The sequence below is a fragment of the Linepithema humile genome, chromosome 7 (genome assembly GCF_040581485.1).
Source record: "Linepithema humile isolate Giens D197 chromosome 7, Lhum_UNIL_v1.0, whole genome shotgun sequence".
NCBI classification, from domain to species: domain Eukaryota; kingdom Metazoa; phylum Arthropoda; class Insecta; order Hymenoptera; family Formicidae; genus Linepithema; species Linepithema humile.
Genome location: NC_090134.1, coordinates 5,101,942 through 5,124,074, shown reverse-complemented (window position 1 = coordinate 5,124,074; position 22,133 = coordinate 5,101,942). Strand labels below are relative to the sequence as shown.

The 22,133-nt window shown below is 39.0% G+C and overlaps 1 protein-coding gene and 1 long non-coding RNA gene across 7 annotated transcripts in view; one reads left to right on the top strand and one right to left on the bottom strand.

Annotated features, from left to right (window-relative positions):
* The window catches only part of LOC105668373 (kinesin-like protein KIF26A), a 316,872-nt gene that overhangs the window by 66,514 nt on the left and 228,225 nt on the right, over positions 1–22,133 (top strand). For all 6 annotated transcript variants that reach the window (XR_010891197.1, XM_067358966.1, XM_012360716.2 and 3 more), the window contains one exon: positions 17,612–17,753. Coding sequence is in view for 5 of the 6 variants with exons in the window: in XM_067358966.1 (XP_067215067.1) it covers positions 17,612–17,753 (142 nt within the window). In the remaining variant the exon portion in view is untranslated. The remainder of the gene's footprint in view (positions 1–17,611; positions 17,754–22,133) is intronic.
* LOC137001047 (uncharacterized) lies at positions 5,635–17,603 on the bottom strand. The gene is made up of 2 exons (XR_010891206.1): positions 15,992–17,603; positions 5,635–7,703 (listed from the first exon to the last, which is right to left on the bottom strand). It is a non-coding gene; the product is annotated as an uncharacterized lncRNA (long non-coding RNA).

Genomic DNA, 22,133 nt, shown 5'->3' with positions numbered 1-22,133 from the left:
CTGGTTGAACAAAGCAACATTAAAATTTCATAATTAAATTTATTAAGGAATAGAAAGCCAAATATTGTGCATTCAATCGCAATATATTATATGCATTTATTCTCATTTACTTTACACAACACAAATTGAAAGCTTTAATATATTCACTTTTTATTAGGAATATAAAATATTTATTGAGATTGCTCGCGATCTCTTTAGCAATGCACTTTAATGCGACTGCTTCTTATTCATTGCCTGAAGCAGTTGGATGCAATTGCGTCGCCTTTAAAAAGAAATAGAACCGCACGCGCCGCGCATCATTATTAGTCCAGATGTATTCGCTTTTAAACGAGTTAACTTTGTTATCAGCGGAACTTCCTTTGGCATTAACACATGTACTTTAGCGATGGTCTAATTAATTGATTTCCGAACGGCGTTTCGCGGTGCAAATAATGGAGTTACGGAAATTATGCGTCGATGCGTCAATATCGGCTTGTGGAATGCGCCTCCATATACTTAACGAGACGAGGTGCACGAATCGGGGGAAATTCAGAGTGCCGCGGTATATTAACGTATCGACCTGCCAGGTGTGCACTCGTGCCAAGTCGCACTGCAAGAGAGATACCCATGCGCGATACGCAATAATGATATTTCTCTGATATCCTTCTCGCCATTTCAGTGCTGCACGATATTGCGCACTAAACACTCTTGCATTGTTTATCTCGCATAATATTATCGCTCGGACTGCCTACACTTCTCTTTATTTACGAAACCTTTGATCACTTTCTCGTTAATTTTTTTTTATTGGCGAAGTATTTTATACATGTGGTTGTACACGTGTCGAATAATAAAAATATACATGTAGATTTGCGATATGAAAGTCGCATTTTCCTTCTTCGACACAGCAATTTCACTCGGCCCAAGATATAAATATATATTTTGCACATGACAAGCGCGCATTTATTCGTTATTTTATCGTCATCGACAGCTACGGTGAACAACGTGTCATTTCGAAACATCGGCGCAATGGCGCATTGTTTCGTATTTTCATCTATGGAAATCCGAGGGAGGTAGTTGGCCTTCTCTCGACACGCGGATTTAGAATGTATCGCGATACTCGTGTAATTTTCATCATTAGATTCTTGTTGCAACATTTTTTTCCTTATTTTAAATATCTTCTCTGCCGTTCGGCGGATGTAATGGAGAAACGGATTGGCTAATTAATTATTGAAACTGGATCCTGGATTATTAATTGCACAGAGAGACATAGTTATAACTCACATACAGCGTGTTACCGTTACTGGCGATACATAATTACTTACCAATATATTTCATTAATCATTATCGACTTAATTTATAAGTAATCACTACTATTTTTCCAAGTAACTGCACTAGGATCTAATATATCTCCGTCAGCTATCGATACTGCTTATATACCCGAGTCCACCTTTAGAAGCGTCATAAAATCGATTCAGGACCCAGCTGGGAGATACACACGCGATAAGTCGTATCAATGAGTAGGCAGAAAAGCGACGAATAAAGTAGCTCCATTCTGTCGCGGAGGAGCTAGGATCACGGTACGTCGACGATCACGGCCGTGCTTACGAGTCGGCGATAAATCTCCTTCGATGCTCACAATCGCCACTTATGGCGGCGATTTGGCCGATGTCACGGGATCATCGGCCCCCGGGGTCCCCGGAGGCGCCGAACTACATCGGCGGCGGGAATGTAATGCGGTCCACCACGTGGAATGCCCACGGGCCGGAGAACGCGTGTCCCAGCCTGATGTTGATGGATAAGCGACTCGCGTTCCGCTGATGTGCGATTTGTCATCGTACGACTGATGCGCGTGCACGTTATTCTCTATGTTCGTACCTGTGTATCTTACTATTTGAGATAGACGTTGCCGCTTCGATTCTCGACTTCTCGTGCTCGTGGCGAGAGACACGTTTCATCGCGCCGTCAAGAAAAGATGAAACGTGGGCGGTGGGAATTTTTTTTTTTAAAAACGACGTAGATGCGGATGAAATATTTTTCAGGAAATCTTTTCAAATCGAAATTTTCAATAAATTTAATGTTGCATAATTGAAAAGTTAATTGTTCTATAAAAGTTCAGTTTAGACATTAAAATACGGAGAATTCATACGTATTGAATTTTTCAATTTTATTTATTAAATTACGAAATATAATTTTCTGAGAGATTTAATATATTCTGAAAAAGGAAGAACATATTTTTATAATGTAGATTGAAGATAAATTTAGAAAAGCATAATTGCAATTTTCAGTAGGTTTACGATCGCACACGATAATATTCTATTAATAAAGCTTTCACTGTTATAACTGATGAAAAAATCGGTATCGCGAGAGGGATAGACTTTGTCAAAGAACAATCTCTTGAAGGTTGACGCGAAACGACACCCTGTGCAAGAATCTCAATTATTCATGACGGCCCGCGCGCTCAACTCTCGAGTGTGTACCCTTCACACGCGTTATATCGTCACACCATGCAAAGTAGAAACCCTCGGAGAACTCTGTCTCCCATTCGTTTCCTTTTGTTCTCTCCCGCGAGCGAATAACGATCGTCTGTGAAGCTATTCGCACACGTCCGAGACTTGCTTTGCGTGCCAGTGAAATATCCCAAAATTATGCGGTAATATCTGGCGCCGACATAAACACATACACGATAAACGTATACACACACGCTTCTGAGGGAGCGTCACCTGTGCAACGGCAGGAGGATACGAAGACCCCTCGGGATCTTCGCTTCTTCCTCCTCCCTTCTCTTCATCCTTGAACATTTTCATAAACTTCCATATAAAGCATACTCGCATCCCTCTGTGCATCTTGCCGCCAGGCGCGAAATGGATACATTGGCATTAATTACGCTTGAATGGATCCGTGAAAGCGGTTTCGTAACTTTCCGCCAACAATCCTGGAATTCCAACAAGTGGAAGGATCAGGATTGGAGAGAAGCGAAGGATAAAGTAGATTCTATAGTGTGGCGGAATGCAACGATAATGTTGGACTGAGATTACGTTCAAATAAACTGTCTCTTGATATATATTTCAGATGCAATTTTTAAACTTTTTGACACTCTTTTCTTTGTCTTTTTTTACTTTGTAAACGTAGTCGTATGTTTTTACGTTTTATTTTAAGTATAAAAGATTTAGAAAATCTATAATTTGAAAAATTATTTGACATTTTAGTTAATTAATTTTGTTAACCAATAGCAAATTTATTTGTCACAATTGTATATAAATTTATGAATTCCTCTTTGAAGTTTGGTGAAAGCGCATAGCGGGGATTACTGGCGGGACAATCGCCAAAAATCTTGTACTCAAATAAGCATTGAATGTTAATCGATGGAACCGTGCCACTGAATTAATTTGCTTACGACACAGGAGAAAAGCGAGTGTCTCTCCTTCTGTAGATGGTTTCATCCTGTAAGCAGTTAATGAATATGAATGACTATGGTCTTTGTGCTCTCTCTCGATTTGCAGGATCGGATCTATGTGTTTATCCATCATAACTTTCACATTTGTTGATTAGAGACATCACGGTACTTACGTACATCATAAAATACAAGAAAGATTCAGTATACATAGTATATGTATATTGTATATGTATATGTATATGTATATGTATATGTATATGTATATGTATATGTATATGTATATGTATATGTATATTGAATCTTTCTTGTATTTTATGATGTGAACTGGTTACATAGCTATCTACTGTTTTATGGAAGAGAACGGCAAGAGGGTGAATTCGCCCGAATTGCGGTAATGAAATGTCGTGCCTAAGACGCCATTGGACGACAAGACAACGCACTTATGGGATTCGTGAAGTAGCAGGAAATTATATACGGGTATACACTCGTGTGCGTTACGCGACGGGGAGGAACTAAATACTTACGTAGGCGCTTATGTACGTCGTATTTGCGAACATTTATACTCTTCTTCAAACTCTCGAAAATTTGTAATGTTGAAAAATGAACGTTTTATGGCGATCATTACGCGCGTATTCTGGTTCCGTTGAATACGCGCGTAATGATTGCTATAAAATGTTTATTTTTCACGACATTACGAATTCCGTATGTTTCGCGCTATCTGCTGAGACTGTTTAGTATCGTTGGTAGGAGAGAAGTCGTGAATATTGTAATATATTGTTACGACTAATTTTATAAGTTGATATGTTGTCTAGTCACTTTGCATTTTATATATTTGATAAAAATGACAGATTTATTTATTTGATGAAAATGGCGAAATTACGGGCGAGTTAAGTTTTTATTGATCATGAAACAGCTGTGTGGATAAAATGTTGTATTTTATAAGTACTAACACACATAAATGTTATCAAGCTTTTCACGCATTACACGGTGAAATTGTATGACAATACAGAGGCATCTATTTAACTACGAGGTATACCCATGCGAATAGTTCTGTAACAAAAAACACAAATTCCAACGCTGCATCGCGCGCCCATACCATGCTGTAATATCGAATTTTCGTATTGAAATTTAATACACGGTAATATCCCGAAATTCCCGGCGTAGGTGCAGAATTAAGCTGGATGCTGGAAGGCACTTCATGCACACCAAGAATTTCATATCATTATGAACGATCGCAGACTAAAATTTAGAGCGAACGTGTGTTAAGACATATCTATTATTGGACATTTATATTATTACAAAGTTGGAGAACTAAATCAATTTGAAGACTATATGTCCAACTGAAATATTTAGGTAGCCATTATACACTTACATGATTTTTTTTATTTGCTGAAAAACCAGAATAATCACAGAATTAATTTTATTAAGTTTTAATAACAATTGAGAAATATAGTGTTATTATATTTTTTTTAAATTTATTATATGAATGTATTATATTTATATTTATGGTATGTTATTGAATTTTTTTTATATTTTCGATCGATTTAATTCAAAATTTTTTAGTGTAATTTATTTATATATTTATATATATTTTTTTATTTAGAAAAGCATTATTAACCATATCATATATATAGTCATTATATCTTATAAATTACTGATATAACTTCCAGACACATGAATATTACATTTTGAGATAAGGACGCGTTTTGTCGTATAAATATTTTCATCAATATTATAACAGCAGAGTATAATGCGAATGGATATTAGTAATCAATCTTGGGATCTTCGTTGCCAGAAAATTTTCTTATATCCTTTTTATCGGGTTCATTATCGCAATCCGAGGGTGAGAATCCCGGATAACGGACAGTAAAACGATGAGGAAAGTAGTTGCTTAGAACGTTAACATCTTCAGTGGTCCGGCTATTCTCGAAAGGAAACCATTCCCCGTCAAGGGATTCCCAGATCCGACCAGAAGAGCCGTGCAAACTTCTCGCGTCGAGTAATCGCATGTTACCGCGCAATAATAGTTAGGTGTGCTGATCGCTCAGTTATTCTCCGCTAGCTTGTCGGAAGAGCTTCGCAGACAATCGCGGGAATAGCCACTTGAAATTAACTTCATTTTCTGCGCGTGTTCGCTGTATTCGCTCTAGAGTACGCTTAGAAAATTAGTAATTTTTTATTTTATTTTTATCAGTTTAATAATATCGAGTCGTACGATTGAAAAAATATTTTTTTTTAATTGTGTACAGTATTTTATCATATTATTTTTGTTTTTAGCAATATTTGATAGCATATTGGGTGAAATGCGATAATAGTGATAATCGCGAACGCGTATCGTGGTTCTTACAGTCCGCTGCAATTGATAGCGGTCCGCTTATAATTGCTTTTTTTTACGTCGGGTGTTCATTAAAAAAGCGGCGTTTTCTAATTTTCGCTCATTCTCCCTCGCGCCGCCCTTCATTAACGCGGCGAGATCCATCGTCGTCGGAACAAGCCGATACTTGTCGTGCCTCCACAATTAACCAAATTAACGAGTAATTAGCCGGGGAACCTCGGCACTCGGAATAGCACGGGAGCCGGAGCTTACCTGCGATCCCGAGACCCATCTTTCCTTCTTCAGCCACGTCATCCTATCGCTCGCCGTCAATTTCTATCCGACGTTCCATCATCTCGGGGCTAAAGTGTCGATCGAATTACATTACGGCTTGTAGACCCCGAGGAGGACGCCTTCGCGTTGCCCTTTATGCCTTCCTAAGTCGAGGACCCTATTGCATATGAATATAAGTGTATTATCATAATATCACGCCGAGGGGTGGCTCCTCCTCTGGTTAGCTGCCAGAGGGTGACGAAATCTCCGGAATCGCGTCGGCGAGGGCTGGAAGCCCATTTTTACAGGATGTATACGCACGAAAATCCTGATACGTATCTGTCGGAATGCAGAACCGCGACGAAGGAATGCGGCGCCAGATAAGCGAGCTGCTTGCACACACGCGACAGAGTGTGAAATATCGCGATGCACCGTAATGCATTTTTGCACTGCGAAATCTCTTCTCAAATAGAATGGTTCAGTAATGCACTCTTAAAAAAGGAATTTAAAACCAAATTAAAACTTTTTAACGTTTATCTTATTTTTAGCATTTCCGCAATCAAACTTTTAAATCCCGCGAAATTATAATTTATTTAGAAAATTTTATAAGGCAGAAAATCAATAACTGAGCGATCGGTAATCTATTTACATCGATAAACTCTTTAGATATTTTCAGCTTATAGATTGAAATATCTTAGATATATTTAATAAATGCATCCTTTTATCTTTATTTGGAAGTCGAAACTATGAAAAACTTTATTATTATTAACATTGTGATATCGCAGTATCCAATTAATGTCAAGAATATCAGCATCGTATCTCTGATGCTTAATTACCCTTGCCGTGTCGATCTTACGGTATACATAACGCCGGTAGTGCATCCGAGGGAATTGATTACTTCTCCCCGGGAAGCAGTTCTTCGAACCGCTGACAATGCCATTCACGTCTCGATTGAGGTGTCTGTATTTATCCAGGGCTCACTCGGATTTGTCCGTCAATTAACGAGCGGGCTTTAATTAATGCCAGCTCCATATAGTGGAGTTCCGATCTCGCTGGGATATAATGTCAAAGATTGACGATCAATCTAGAAAGCCGGGTATGACGAGTCCATCGATCGTCTACTATGACAAGCGTATCAAAAATCGGGAGCGGAGAACAGAAGCAGAACTGCATTCTCGAATTCTGAGAATCCTTTGATGAAAATAAAAAAAATTAGTAGTATCTTTTCTTCACAAGATATTTGGGGATCTAAGAAATGAAATAATTAATCTTGCTCATTAACGACATAATGACAAAATGAAATAATTAATTATTTTATTTTGTCATTATGCCGTTAATGAGCGAGATGAAGCGGATTTTATTTATGGATTATTTCTTATTACGATTATTTATTCATAATTGCAAATCTTTTGAAACACAAGTAATTTACATTTACAAATCAATTTAAAAGTCTACAATATTTTATAAAAAAATGATTTCGATGTCTTCCGTCAACATTGATCGTAAAGTGCGCCAATGCACACTGACGAGCAGCGTGCTGCTAGACAGCGGGAGATTGTTACCTGTCCTCGGGATAATGGAATAAATAAAGCAGGTTGGGTGAGCCGTCTCGTTCCACGACCGTCTTCCCATTGTGTCGTCCTGACTTCGCAGAAATCGACTTCACTGGTCTATTACGTCTGCTCTGTTTCTCTCGGATCGTTCGAAGGAAGCGCAAGGCCCTTTCGACTTTCCATTCAGTACCTGCCGAACGGATAGGGAAGATTAAACGGGTATTCAGTTGCGAAGACGGCATTATTCTTTTTATGAATGCGCAATGAAAGTTGTAACGCGCATTCTATTGAATCGCCGGATCACGAAAATATACCTAATGGGACAATACGAGATATTGGAAAGAAATCAAAACTTTCTCTCTCGCAACGATTACTTTGCCGTCGTTTTAATCGTGTATATCTTTTATTTATACGTTATCTCAAAAAGTTCAGAGGGAATCGATATGCCGAGTAACTTTAATTGCGCTTTCTTTTAAATTAGCTTACTTTTTTTTGCGTTAATGAATTAATTTGCTTTTATGTTAATAAAATTATCAATTTATTAATTCTATTTAAATAGAACAAAGGTTTTCGGCGATTACTTATAGTCATTTATAAAATTTATATTTAAAAGTAATATTACACTTCTCTACAACGATTTATAATTTATCGCGGACAATTAAAGAAAATCGATTATAATCCTTATCCTTCCGATTTAACGAGAGCTCGTCCCGTCGTTCGGTCTAAGTTTATGCAGCATAATATATAGGACGGAATACAGAAGCGAGAACGCGGTTGCGGTTTGCTGTCGCCGGGCGCGTTCCGTGGTTTCGGTGGCAGCAAATCGATGACCATTACTTTGATAGTCCAGTTTTTAGTTGGATCTCCTCCTATCGGACCCCTGTTCCGCCACCGTCGGCTCCCCGAGAACAATGGGTCACAAATCAACGGCGATGGTCGCTAAATCTCGCGAGGTCCCGTGGCCACGGCTACGTAAGTCCTAACGATGCGTGGAATAGACGAAGGCGAACGTTTCGGTACTAGGGCGTTGCGATTCTTTCTTTTCTTCCCGTGTTCGTGCTTCGTCTCGTTCGTGAAAAGGGTTTCGAAATTAACGGCAGCGCGGTAGTTACGCGCGCGCCGTATCCATTATTTTCTTTGTGACTAGCCGCAAGAACGGAAATCGCGATCATCGTCAGCTTTTCTTCTCACAAGGAATCTAATCGCCGCGCATTAGTTATGATAGCTATTCCGAGATTAATCATATTTCTTTTTTGTAATGAGCTTTGTCGTCGGATATCGTAATTTGCTCTGCGGGATTTTTATAGAACACTTTATTTGCGCTTGATGACAAAAGTCATTTCACTTGTTTCTCCTATCTCGACGGCTGCACGTAGAGTTTTATACTTTTCTTGGAGCAAGGTAGCAGACAAAAGACGGTCCATTACAGGCTGCGTGATTTGCCGGTATTATAGCAGTTTACGACTCACCTCATGGGTGTCTTTGCTGTCCCTCAACGTTTATCATTCTCCGATAAGCCACTACGCCACGACACATCGGAGACATTAAATGCACGAGCTGGAAAAACAGGAAAGTCTTTTCAAGATCTCTTAGCATATCTCTTTCAAGGCCGTGATACGACGCGAAAAGGCCGACGTGTCCTCAGGGCTGCAAGTAGTTGCGGAGTTGTACGACGATGCAGAGACGCGAAAGATGGCTCTCGACGAGAATAAAGGAAGATGATGCGGGCACAAGAGAATGGTGCATTCTTGCCGATTATCGTTATCGTCGATACGCGTCTCGCTACTGGCAGCTGCCTCGAATGCCTACTCGTAAGCGGTGTATGATACTCGGATATTACGCGTACTCGTTCGGCGCAGGCATACGCGACTCGGTGCGGAAGAGGAGAAATAAAATGAAGGCGGCGGCAGCCAGACGACGAGGATGAAGAGAAGGAGGAAGAAGAAGGGAGGGAACGAGAAGAACAAGAAGGAAAGAGACCCCGGGGGCTGCTGCCGAGCCGATACTATCTGATAGCCTATTTATCTTTCGATGCGCTTACCTTAGGTTCACCTTTTGCTTAGTGTGTACCGGGCTCTTAACTTGACATCGTTTACCTCGTTCTCGCCTAACGCCAGTAATCGACCGACGCTGTTGATCCGAGTGTGGCAAATTTCACATGCCATCTGAATGTTTCTCGAATGAATTTCTCAAGCAGACTGTTTATAATGAGACAAATCGAATTTTTTGCACAGTTTATATTTTCATCACACATTTAGCGTTGAGTGCAATTGTTTGATTCTGAACTTTTCACAACTTAAGATTATTGATCTTATTGATTATTTGTAGCCTAGAATCGAGTGTGTTGAACGAGCATTCTGACAGAAATTGACCCACTATCCACTCGAATATATTTGAAAGTTTGAGTTGCATTCGATTTGCATTTTGAAAGGTATTTGCAGGTATGCAATATATTGCAATGTTATTTTTGTAGAAATCTGACCGCAATTTAGCGTAAATTTCGCTTAATTACTTCAGATGCTTAAATCTGAAATAAAAATGTTGTTGCTCGTTAAATGTCTCGAAAGTAATTAAAAGTAAAATAACGATGAGTACCGTATTCAGATCGTCATCGTTTCGGGTTGCATCGGTCGTGCAATGAATGCACTATCGATAAGCGGCAATCGATGTCGGAGTGGAAAGAGATACCCGCGCGTCCGAACATCGGACTTGATTGTATCGCGTTATAGGAGCGCGGTTCGTCCAATGGCAGATCGATATCGCGGGTCTTAACGGATTTACGACCCATCTTATCGCTCAAAGATACCTACGAGCACGCATCCGTGATCGCTAGGATGGGATCGTTTAACGATTTCGTTCCGGAATTCTATGCTCAATGCCGATGGTTGTGTTCGACATTTAGAAAGTACGCGCCATAAATGATCTCGTTTTGATAAACGCTTTTTCTGGGAAATTTTTATTTCGCGGCGCGCGAGGAACAGCGACGTCTTTTATTAAGATCTTACCGAATCACTGAACGTATTTGCATTGAATAGAATACGGGAGACGTGACTTTACACAGACGCCGTGATATATAGAGAGTTGGGAAGAACGATTTATGAAAACATAAATCTGGATTTCCTTATTTGACTTGGACGCCGACGCGCAATCTTCTATGAACATTGACGTAGCTAAAATTTCTAGAATTAAGCTCTAGGAATACTCTTCTGTAATAAATATTTTAAACACGTTTCGTTCGCGTACATTGAGGACAGCGCATGAATATATTTCCCATTATAAATTGTTTTGAAAAGAATTATTTCAGATAGATGGGAAGCGCGAAATATTAAAATGACTCTTCGAAAAAGTAGAATGCATCTGAAGTGCGATAACTTCTCGGGCTTCCAGAAACTACGCTGTTGGTTTATCACTTGAAGTGTTATCGCACTTAGGCGCGAACGTACCGAACGGTATATCGTCTTGTAGAAGTAGACGTGAAACATCGTTATTTTCTCGGAAAATACATCCGTTCTGCTATTCCGTCCTGCTGATATACACTTCGGCGGATTTCTTCGTGCAGATGCTAATCGCCGTTGATTAATATCAAAAAGGTCGTCGAAATGCGAGCTTTGTCGCGACCTCGTTATTCATTTATCTTCATTTCTTTCTCGTTTTCGAGTTGCTTATTTATTCAAAACTATTCTTCTCGGATTACGGAGTGTTATTATCGCGCATCGATGAATTCCCGATGAATATTGCAACACCTCTCCGCCTTCTGAATGAGAATGATTTTCGCGTCACGAAATAAACTTTAGATGTGAAGTTTAAATATGAAGTTAACAAATTACTATTCGTTGCATCGATGAAAATTGTGATTCCGATAGCAAGTTTATTCAGAACATAAATAAGAGAGGAAGCGTATAAAAAATATTATAGTTTCAGAAACTTAAATATATCACCCAAGAATACTAAAATGAAATAATTATATGACATCGATGTTTTTAGAAACATAAAACAGCGAATATTTTTTTATTAATGTATTGCGATTAATAATTGCGTCTACACAAACGCATTACAAATTTACGTGACTGATATGGTCTAGAAGGATCATCAAGAATTCACTTAAGCCACTTTTGTCGTAAACGGAGTAAACAACGATCCGTGCGAAAAACTGCCACAGGTGTCGTTGTCCTTAATGTTCATACGCACGAATCGGGCATAAACACAGCACATAAAGACAGCACCGGCAAATTGCCCTGCTGCAGCAGGTCCCGTGTGCAATATTCGCTGCGTATCCTCGAGATACTGCGGTCGAAAGTGCACCTTTGCCTATAAATGCGACCGGCGAATCGAGCGTCATAACACGGCATATGCTGTGTGTTCGCGTGCTCTCGCATAATCAAAACTGTTTACAGCAACCGACAAATATCGATTATACTTGATGTCAAGAACGCATCTGTGTTATTTTTATGCCGATATCAGTAGGTTTATGGTTTTATGAATATACATATAGATAAAATATTAAAAAATTGAAGTGATGAACCTCCGAGCGTATTTTCGCGAATAATAAATTTTGTACAAATTATTCAAAGAAATTTACTATGCACAACAGGGGCGGAAATTTTTTCACACATCCGCATTCTGCATATAAATTAGATAGACAAGGAAGAAAATAGCTGGAAAGTTACAGAGTTTGCAATATCAGCGCGTCGTTGATTTTTATGATGAAGAAATTTGTTGGAAAAGTGTTGAAAACACAGTAGATTTTAGGGCTGCAGGATCGGTTCCTCGGATTCTCTGATCGTTCGTGCGATCGTTCGCCGATTATATGTTGTGAAGGTAACGGTCGATAATCTACGGCGCTTTGCGGGAAATGACCGGTTAAGAAGATGGGTCGCGGGAGATCGAGAGGGCTCGCCGATCAATTTTACTTCCGCTAAATAGCCGGATTTACGTTTTACGCGCCGCGACCGATATTTTATCGCTCATGAAAATGGCAAGAATGTTGTTCTGTTGTGTGCACGTCTCCCCGGTAGCTACATTTTATTCCAGGATCATGGCTCAGGAACGTCATTATTTGCGTCTGTGCCACGAGGATATAATCGAGGCATGAATTTTCGAGAAATTTTTCGAACATATCGTTTATACATATATTAATCAGTGGTGTGTCCTGCAATGATTCACAGCGACCTCTCTTTTATCAATTATATATTTTTGAAAAAATAGCAAGTGTTATTACAGTACTTATTTTTTTTCAATTTTATTTTATTTATACAATATTCAATGCCTAACGATTATTTCTTACATTTTTTTTGTTTTCCATTTTCTAACGAAGGAAAAGATCACATATCTGTACGTTAATCCTGAACGGTCGGCGAAGATTAATCAAAACATTTTTTGATGGGAGGCAGTCAAAGCTAAGATTTGTACGCGAAACGATATTTACCTGCTGTGTTAGTGGCATTTTGCTGAGTTAACGACAGCACAAGGACAAGCAGTGAGCGAGGATGCTCGTTAAATTAACGAATTTATTGTCCAGACACTCGTAAAATTTGCCGATTCCCCATAGGCTCCTGATTTCTCGCCGCGAGCTCTGACGGGATGAGTCACAGCTGAAACTTGGCAATTTCGACACTCACTGTTGATTCGACTTGGCAATTCCGATGCTCTCACTGTTGATTCTTCGCACGTTGTAAGCGCAGCAATAATAATTAAACACTTTTATTAAATCAATGCGCTACGATAGATAAGAAAGTTTTCATCAAATTGCCTGTGAAACATATATGTTTATTTCAAGTTAAACTTTCCTCGTTAAAACACTCGCAGATTCTTCAAATCATCTCGCGGTGTGAAAAGCGGTTGTTTTTGGCAAGGTGCAATGCGCCGTACATTTTCGTTTCGCCCGCTCCATTGCCCGCGGCCGCGCAAGACGAAGTAAGTTTCTCAAGTCTACCGTGAATTTTCATTCAGCGAGCGGCCGGCGTGGATTTCCGTGAGAACTGTCTCGAGGAGTTTGTATAGGGGGATACACCTGCAGAGAAAACAGGAGGGGGGGGGGAACCGGGCGACCGCGACGCATTTACGGAGATTTAGAGCGAGCGTAACAGCGCGGCTCGCCTCGGCTCGGCGTCGGATTTTGTCCATTGGTCGCCGCCGAGGAGGTCCTGCGAAACTCGCGGCGACGAGCAAAAGGAGTATACGTATATTCCTGAAGATTATCTTTCCCGCCATGGTTCTCCGATCTAACTTCTTTCGCCGTCCCCGTTGCGTCCCTCTTTATTCCGTTCCTCCTTTAACCGCGCTTTGCGCTCGCCTCGCAGATGGCTAGTTTTTTATCTCTCGCGTTATTAACTCCCACACTTATTTCGCTGCGCATTATGCGAGGAAAATAGAGAAGTACCACCCTCGCAGATTGTCTTCGAAAATATATTTGTTGAATTCATGCGGATAAAGATGATCGGTCGATGATCGTTATATAAGCGTCTCTTATGCTTTTGCATGGATAATTTTAACGTACAAGTCAGGCCGAGAAATCTAAGATATTATTATCATGTAATTTGCAATCTTTATTTTGTATCATGCAAAAGTGACAAGAAAGAATTCAAGTTTAACGATAGTTAATTGTAAATTAGGATTCCGTGATGATACATTTATGATTCTTAATAAAGGAAGTGCGTCATCTTGCGTAAAGATTACGCGCATAAATATTTGATAACATCCGCTTTAATTTATTTTAAGATACAGATCGATACTTCAATTATCGCAAATATTTAATAAGTACAACAAGAATAAGGCTTTAAAACTATTCGAATGCATAACTCTTTGACTCGCCTTTGCATTTTAATTTCTTTTTTAGTTACTTAAATATTTAATTTTTCTTGTTGAAATCGTTGTTTGTTAAAACGTCAAATTTTATTTAGTTGTTTAGTCCATTTTTATTTGCTTTTATTGCAAGATTGTTAATTAATACTGAAGACGAGAGAATATTCTGACTGAAAACAGAAAAAGTATTGGACTCGTATTTTTGCTTCAACAGATGTACTTGCTTCGTGAAAAGAGAATGCCCGGTAATTGTATGTAAACGGGTAAATTGCTCGGTATTCGGGAATGTATATATTCCAGACGGAGCTCGTCTGTTTGAGGTGTTCACGTCTTTAAGGTGCTCGAGGTGCTGATCCGTAGCCGGGACCAATAATTTAGACGGTTTCGGGGGATCCCGGCAATAATTTAACCCGCTAGGGAGGCCTAAACCGGCAGCTGCGCCACGACAGCAGGCACGGGGCGACGGAGTCGCGATAAACTCTCATAATTCACTTATGGGATATCCACGGCGTATCAGCGTCTCAGCCCCCGCTCGCCTCGCAGTCGCGCACGCACCGCTTAAATGCGCGCTTCGAGTCGAGAAACTCTCCATTGAATGCGAATGCGCGTTTCGTAACGTTTGTATACATATATATACACAGGCGGGCGTGCGATTATTCATAGGTATGCATTGTGAGCACGGAGTCGCGCTTAGCGAGATCTACTGAAAACAGAAATGTCTGAGAGTAGTGCGGGTGTTGAGGAAGAGTTGTAAGAATAATTATAATTATAATTAAATAATTATAGTAATAATATAAGGAAAGCAATAGATAAAGTAATTATAATTAAAAAGAAAGAACTTTGACCGATTTTTAATTGATTTTTTTAGTTAGAAAATACGCTTCAAGTCTTTAAAATATAAAATAATACAAAATATAGAAATGGATTTATTATACTGTACTGTATCTTATATGAAAGTCGAGATTTTTATTTACAAAACTTCAAGATGCATCGCATGAATTGAATGTTTTACTGGGTTTTTTTCGGGCCGGCTCTGGCAGAAATAAACGATAGATGTAAATTTTGGTACAACCTGCCGCGGGATAGGCAGATAATTAATTCTGTGCGAAGCAATGCTGCGTACAGACTATGCGTAAGCCTCAAAGACATCGCGAGAAAGGTAAAAAGTACACCTGCACGCGGTGTAACCCACCTGGGGATTAATGGGATAATTGTGAACGTACGATGGGGAATTTAGTCACTGTCTGACTACACCGAAGTGCATTTTGCGTTATTAGAATGCATGCACATAATGAATAATAACGTTTTACAATCGTAAGAAATTAATAGATGGAAACTCTGTTGAGATACCGCTTTTCTAATCTGACAAGTATTAAAGATTGGTTATTTTATTTCTATTTTGCGCATTTTATAAAACTTTATCATTAGAAAGTGTAAAAATAAAAAATTTTTAGATTTAGACTTTCTTTTTTTACGTCAAAACTTTAACAATAATAAATAACTAAACATTTGGAATATATATTTCATAATTGTTCACTTCTTTCTAAGTATAATCAAACATAATTTATGGATGCAACCATTTTATATACATAAATATCGATAAGCTTTCTCTTCTTGTTGTTAACGGCGTTTTACTTAAGTATTCTTTCATAGAAAATTAATAGTGGGTGTACTTACTTTTTTTCGAGCACGATGGATATCGTTGCATTAATCCAATTAAGATGTCGGTATTGATGGTTGCGGCTGCAACGTTATAATTATCCTTCGTGGTCAGAGATACGTATCGTATCGACCTTTCCTTATTCCGAGCTACTTCTGCGTCATGCAACGTACAATCTGGTAGTCTTGGTGATGGCCGGTGACGATGGCAATGGTGTGGCGCTTGCACAATAGATTCGGTTTGATACATCGTCGTACGGCACAGGAGACCGTTAATTTCGTGGCCTCCTGGCCCACAATGCCCCCGCACACACCAGCCGCGCCTGTCCTGCGTTTAGATTGCTATTCTCCATCGAATGTCGTTTACGTTAATAACTCATCCAAGTAAATAATAGCAGTTAAACGCTGCACGGCTCGAGAATGCTGCGCTGCCCGTCATTACCCAGATTTCAGCACTGTCCACCGACTCCAAGAGCAATTTACATTCAATTTATCTCGCTACCGAGACGAAAGCAATCTCCCCGCTAACGTGAAACAAAGGAGACTATTGTTAGCGGTTCAGAATTCTGATTTAAGATATCTAAATAATGTATTTATTTTATTTTATTTTTTATTATATTTTACTTTATTTTCGCCGACAGAATTTTACTTTCAGTTCGTGTGCAGTTATATTGAGTTCGTATGAACTCAACACTAATTTACGCTAATTTTACACATAGGCGTATTCCTGATATGTGCAATTTGTAATTCATGTTCAAAGTACTTCTGACGTTTTCATGGATTATTTTGCTCGATAATAAACAATTATAATTTTAAAACTATATCTTTGTAACTTTTGTAAATTATTATAAAAGGCAGAAATTGATTATTATATTAGATGATACTTTTTTATATATTATTTTGGAATGCAAAAAATTAACGAAAGTTACCATGCATTGCAATGTCACATATGTACATGGAAAAATACGTGTTGAATGCCTGACAACGTGCCAAATTCAGGCACGTTCTGACGTACTTTAGGCAAATCGAAGAGCTCGTTTTAGCCGTACGCGAATGTCCTCTTCTCGAGAAGAGACACACGTGCTTCGACTTTGGAGTTATTCTATACATGTCGAGAATTTCATGCGCGAACAAGTGACCTGACGTTGTTCTCCGAAATGTTCTGGCAAACTACACGCGAACTACGATTATGATCATAGCGCCGTTCATTTTCTAAAATAGCGTCATGTAAAGTCGTCAACACATTATGATAGTCTACGTTTATAAATTAAATAGTACAGTAAACGTTTATGTTAAATTATGATAAATGCAGAAATTTGATTACTAATACGATAAAATACGAATATATAAAAATTTACTGCCTTTTAATTTCTTTTAATATTTTCTAGCTTGAGTTACTATTTTTTTTTTAATTTAAGAAACAGAATACACACGATATATTTAGTCAAGATTGTGCACTCTTCTTTGTTCTATCTTCGGATTTTGTCCTTTCGATTCTTTAATCAGAAAGATCTTCCGTTGTCACGAACGTTTCAATTACTGTGCATTATAATAATAATCATAGCCGTGCTCGCTTTCTACGAGGTGTTATCGAGTCAGGCTCGATTGATGAGCATGTTCATTTGTTTCTGTTTCAAGGAACAATGCCAACATCGCCGTCCCGCCCACCGTGTCGGCCGTGTCGAAGAAAGAGCCGCACGAGAACATCGCTCGGATAGCGAAGCGGTACCTCGACGATAACATGCAGCAGGCGTGGATCAATCCTCGTCTAATATCGATGGTGAGTGAATATAAATGTAATGATTATACACCTGGCCCGATTATACACGTGCGTTCATTCGTGCCCATTATCTTCGGCTCGTGGTGGGAGGGGGGGGGGGGGTAACGCGCGTGCACTTTCCGAGCCAACCAACAAATTAGTTTGCGGCGGACTTCAACATTGGGAAAGTTTCGTGATTAATTTATTGGGCGGGAATGCGCGCACACGTTACATCGGCGCCGCTACACGGAAGTAGAAACGGCGGCGAGTTTCTAACTCGCCCGGACTATTTCTGCGATTTCTGGTTAGAGAGTCCGGGCTGCGCGCGATATATAGTGCGGGATCTCTTGGAGCATCAGCGACAGTGCCTAGGATTTCCACGTCGCTGCTGTTCGCCGGGAGAAAACACTTTTGCGACATCGCCCAGACCGTCGATCGATGTAGAGTTTGCCTACGGCAACTGCCGACAAGTTTTTACAGCGTTTCGAAATGACTTACACGTGATTTTGTCAAATTGCTTCTTAAATTTTGCGCGATTAATAATGTTTGGAATATTGATTTAGATTTCGAATATATATATTTTTCATAAAAGAGACTTTACCAATCCAGAATCTGTTTTTATTTCCGGTGAATAAATATTAAATGCTTCATTAAGATGTTCCACTAAGAGCATTCGTGGATCCGCACTGCTGATGTTTAAAATATTACGGAAATAAATCACATGCTCGTAGTTCCGGGTCAAGTGTCTCATTAGATTCGTAACCGAGCCACTCATACTTTGCGGTTTTGATTCCAAGTCTAGCATACAGTCAATTCGGAACATCTCATCTGCACGTGACTTTTCATGAAATGTAAATTTGAAAGCAACGATTGTGAATGCCAATAAGTTGGATGATCTAATTATTGTTGAAAGTTTTCTTTTGATATATTACTTTTTAATGATGCCTCACGAGAGATGCATATAGCGAGCAAATGATGAAAAGATCGCATATCATTGAAACTTTTCCGCTCTGGATATTTTCTGTTTGCTTCTTTATGAAATTTTTATGTTTGCAATGCACAGTCCTACTTATGCAATGTATGTACTAAGAAACTGGAGATATGGAAATGGCTGAAATGATTTATACTCTTTCTATACAATTTACAAATAATTCATGCAATTCAGTGAAACATTTTTCGAAGTATTTTTATTAAAATTGTTATTTGTCATAAATCAGTATAAATATTCTAAACATATGTTACATGATATTATATAAAGAAGTCAATTCTAAAGATGAGAAATATACGTAAAATTTATACAATTTACAAAAGTTAAAAATAATGCACAAAGAACTTGAAGAAATCGCGTTGTAAATAATCTGTTCAGTATTACGTGTATCTCTTTATTTTCTCTGTATATAAACTCGAGTTAGGCTTGATACGCCATATACGGTGACCAGTTATGTCGGCGCGGCGCGCATCGAACTGCGATTCGGACGAGGTAGAACGAGCGGACGGTCATTAAGCGAGCCAATAACAAACTCGTGATCCACATAACCCTTCGTTACGTTCGCGGGTGCTATTAGCCCGTGCAAGGCAGCAATCATTGCCGGCAGGTAGGACTCGTTTTGTAACGCGTCGAGGCAGGTCCCGGTCGCGTCGTGCGAACTCATTATTTCCACTCCTTCACGTCCTTCCTTGCCTCTCCATGCACTCTCCTTTCGCGATTCTGCTTCTCGCTGCTGCTTCGCGGCGCCTTCTTCGGTCTCTTTTTGCCTCGTGCAACGATCTTATGTAATGTCTCAGTTGCGTGTTTCCCCGCATGCAGCTTGTTGCGCCGATGACTCGACTGTATGCACACCTGTGTGCAATAGCACGCGACGCGGGCCTTTGGTCTCTGGAAGAACACAAGGCGCTGCAATGCGCATTATCGCAGTGTAACGAATTAGGAATCTTGCAAGTCAGATCTCAAATGCAAACATTGAACTTAGATCTTTAAAATGTGCATGAAATGCGATTCGAATAAAAAGATAAATCACATTATTGCAAGTTTTATAAAAATAGAATAAAATTAAACTTTTTTAAACAAATTTTTCTAGATCATTTTTTTTGCTTTTTTTCCGCTATTCTAAATATAATAAATGTGAAATACACTTAAATTTATTAAATACGCGCTTAGCAAAATTATATTTTCTAAAATTCTTAATTTTAAGGATTATAGTTTCTTTATGTCAAATCTGCAACAGAATCTTCTTAAAGAAAATTTTTTAACATTTACAAAACCAAATGTATTATATACAATACAAATTTGATCGATTACCATCGACGTTTTATGCAGCATTTCAGCCACCGATAGAAAATCTGTTACTAAAATTAAGTATCGACGATAAATTCTTCGACTATTTTTTCATTTTTTTTTTCTGACTCCGATATCGCCATTGGCGCGTACATTTATCGACATCGCAAAGATTTACGATCGTTCTGTATTACTTATGCCCAATAGGTTTATTAGCGTGATTAGTCGCTCCGAAGATAGATCACTCTATATACAACTAGATCTTGTTTTTCACTATGAGAAGCTTGATATCTCGAGCTTTTTGCGAGTGCAGTGACTCGTGGCGAGCTTAAAAAGAAGTCGTTTGATCGACGCTATATACTTCGTCAGGAACCAACGACATTACTTGTAATTTATTACGAGTTGTCGCCTCGTTACGACCGACTCTAAATCCGTACAATTTTCCTGTCGTTGCCCACGGCGACGTTCCGCCCTTTTGCTAAGTACCGGGTCTTTGAGCGTAATCCAAACCTCGCTTTAATGAATTTTTTTATTTAATAAGGAAGCCCGCGTGAATACGCTATACCGATCAAGGGATCATTTAATTTTTTATATCTACATACGAAACATGATCGTAACGGGATCCGAGAATTTCAAGCATGATATATTCATTTCCGAAACATAATGATGTGCTAAAAATATTACTTTCATCTTGTTTCTCTAACATCGCACATGGATCGTTAAAACGTGAAATAAAATTTTCGATGGCGACGTCTATAAGTACGCAATTGATAACAAGATGCGAGAATTAATTAAAGAGACTCATCAGCCGTTTAATAATCCCGAAAATTCTGACGATCAGGAAGGTCTGCGTACTAGCGCACGGTTGCTCTGTATGTACACATAGCACATACAGGATGGCGGCTTAGCGTCTCTGCCGACGGTTCTCCCGAGTGCCCTGCATTCGCCTTCTCTAATAACAATAATAATAAGAAGGGACGGAGGGCCGTTTTAATCAGAGGGTTCGCCAGTCTGACGTGATTAACTCGAAGGGTCGAGGAGGATCGAGGGGGAGGGCGAGGAAAAGGGCGGATGCCGCTGTCATTTCGGGTGTTTATCATATCAGGGAGAGGGGGTGTATTTCATTCGCACTGGGGTTAAATCTTAAATTTCACATTCGACTTGTACCTTTGTTTGCTGTTTCTTTCTGTATCTTTTCGCTGGTGGATTCTTTGCTTCACTTTGCTCGAATTTCATTATTCAATTGTTCGAGCATGAAAAATGTTCTGTTGTTTTTATTGTTGGATTCTCTGTGCGAAATATAATGCGAGTGCTATGCAATGTTAATTTGGTGCCACTAGTTTTTTCGAGACGGGTAGAAATGTTGAGATGACAAAAGAGAATTTGTATTTTCTTTGTGTTAAAAAAAAAAAGATAGCTTTAATATTTTTTCGCGTTAATATTCTCTTTTACCATTTTGTTATTAGAAAAATTGGTCATAGAAAAAATAAAGCAGCTTACAAGTGCAAAATGTTCCATACACTTCCAAAGTTAAGCACTCCAGTTTTGTAGTAAATATTTTAGATTTTCAAAGAGGATGTAACTTTTCACAGGAAGGAGAAAGGACAGAAAGTGCGCCACTGTGCTCATCTGACAGCGCCACTCTTCCTTTTGGCGCTGGAGTCATGTCTGCGGAATCCCGGCATCGGGAAGAAGCTCTCCCGGTCTCTCGTTTCTCTCCCCAGTCCCCCCTCGTTGATCTTACGTCTCACGTTTCACTCCGAAGTTCTAATTAACAGGATTTTCTCGCGAGTCTTTGAGAAGGCGCGCTCTGACATCGACAAGCGACAGGAGCGGTATTAAATACCATAAATTGATTTCATTCGAGCCGACTTAGATTTATAATAAATTTCTTGAACAATATCTTTGTCTTGTATGTTGTTACAAGCTAAAACTATTATATTACAGAAAATCTAATTTGTGTGCTAATACATGAAAATCATGTCAGATTTTTATTTCCCACGTTTAAAATATTTTTATCTGAAAAACGGAGATCAGTCAAATTTGATAAAAATTTCTTTTTTTTTTCTCTTTCAAATATTTGACCAAATATTATTTTGAATTACAAGCCGTTTATAAGAAGAAAA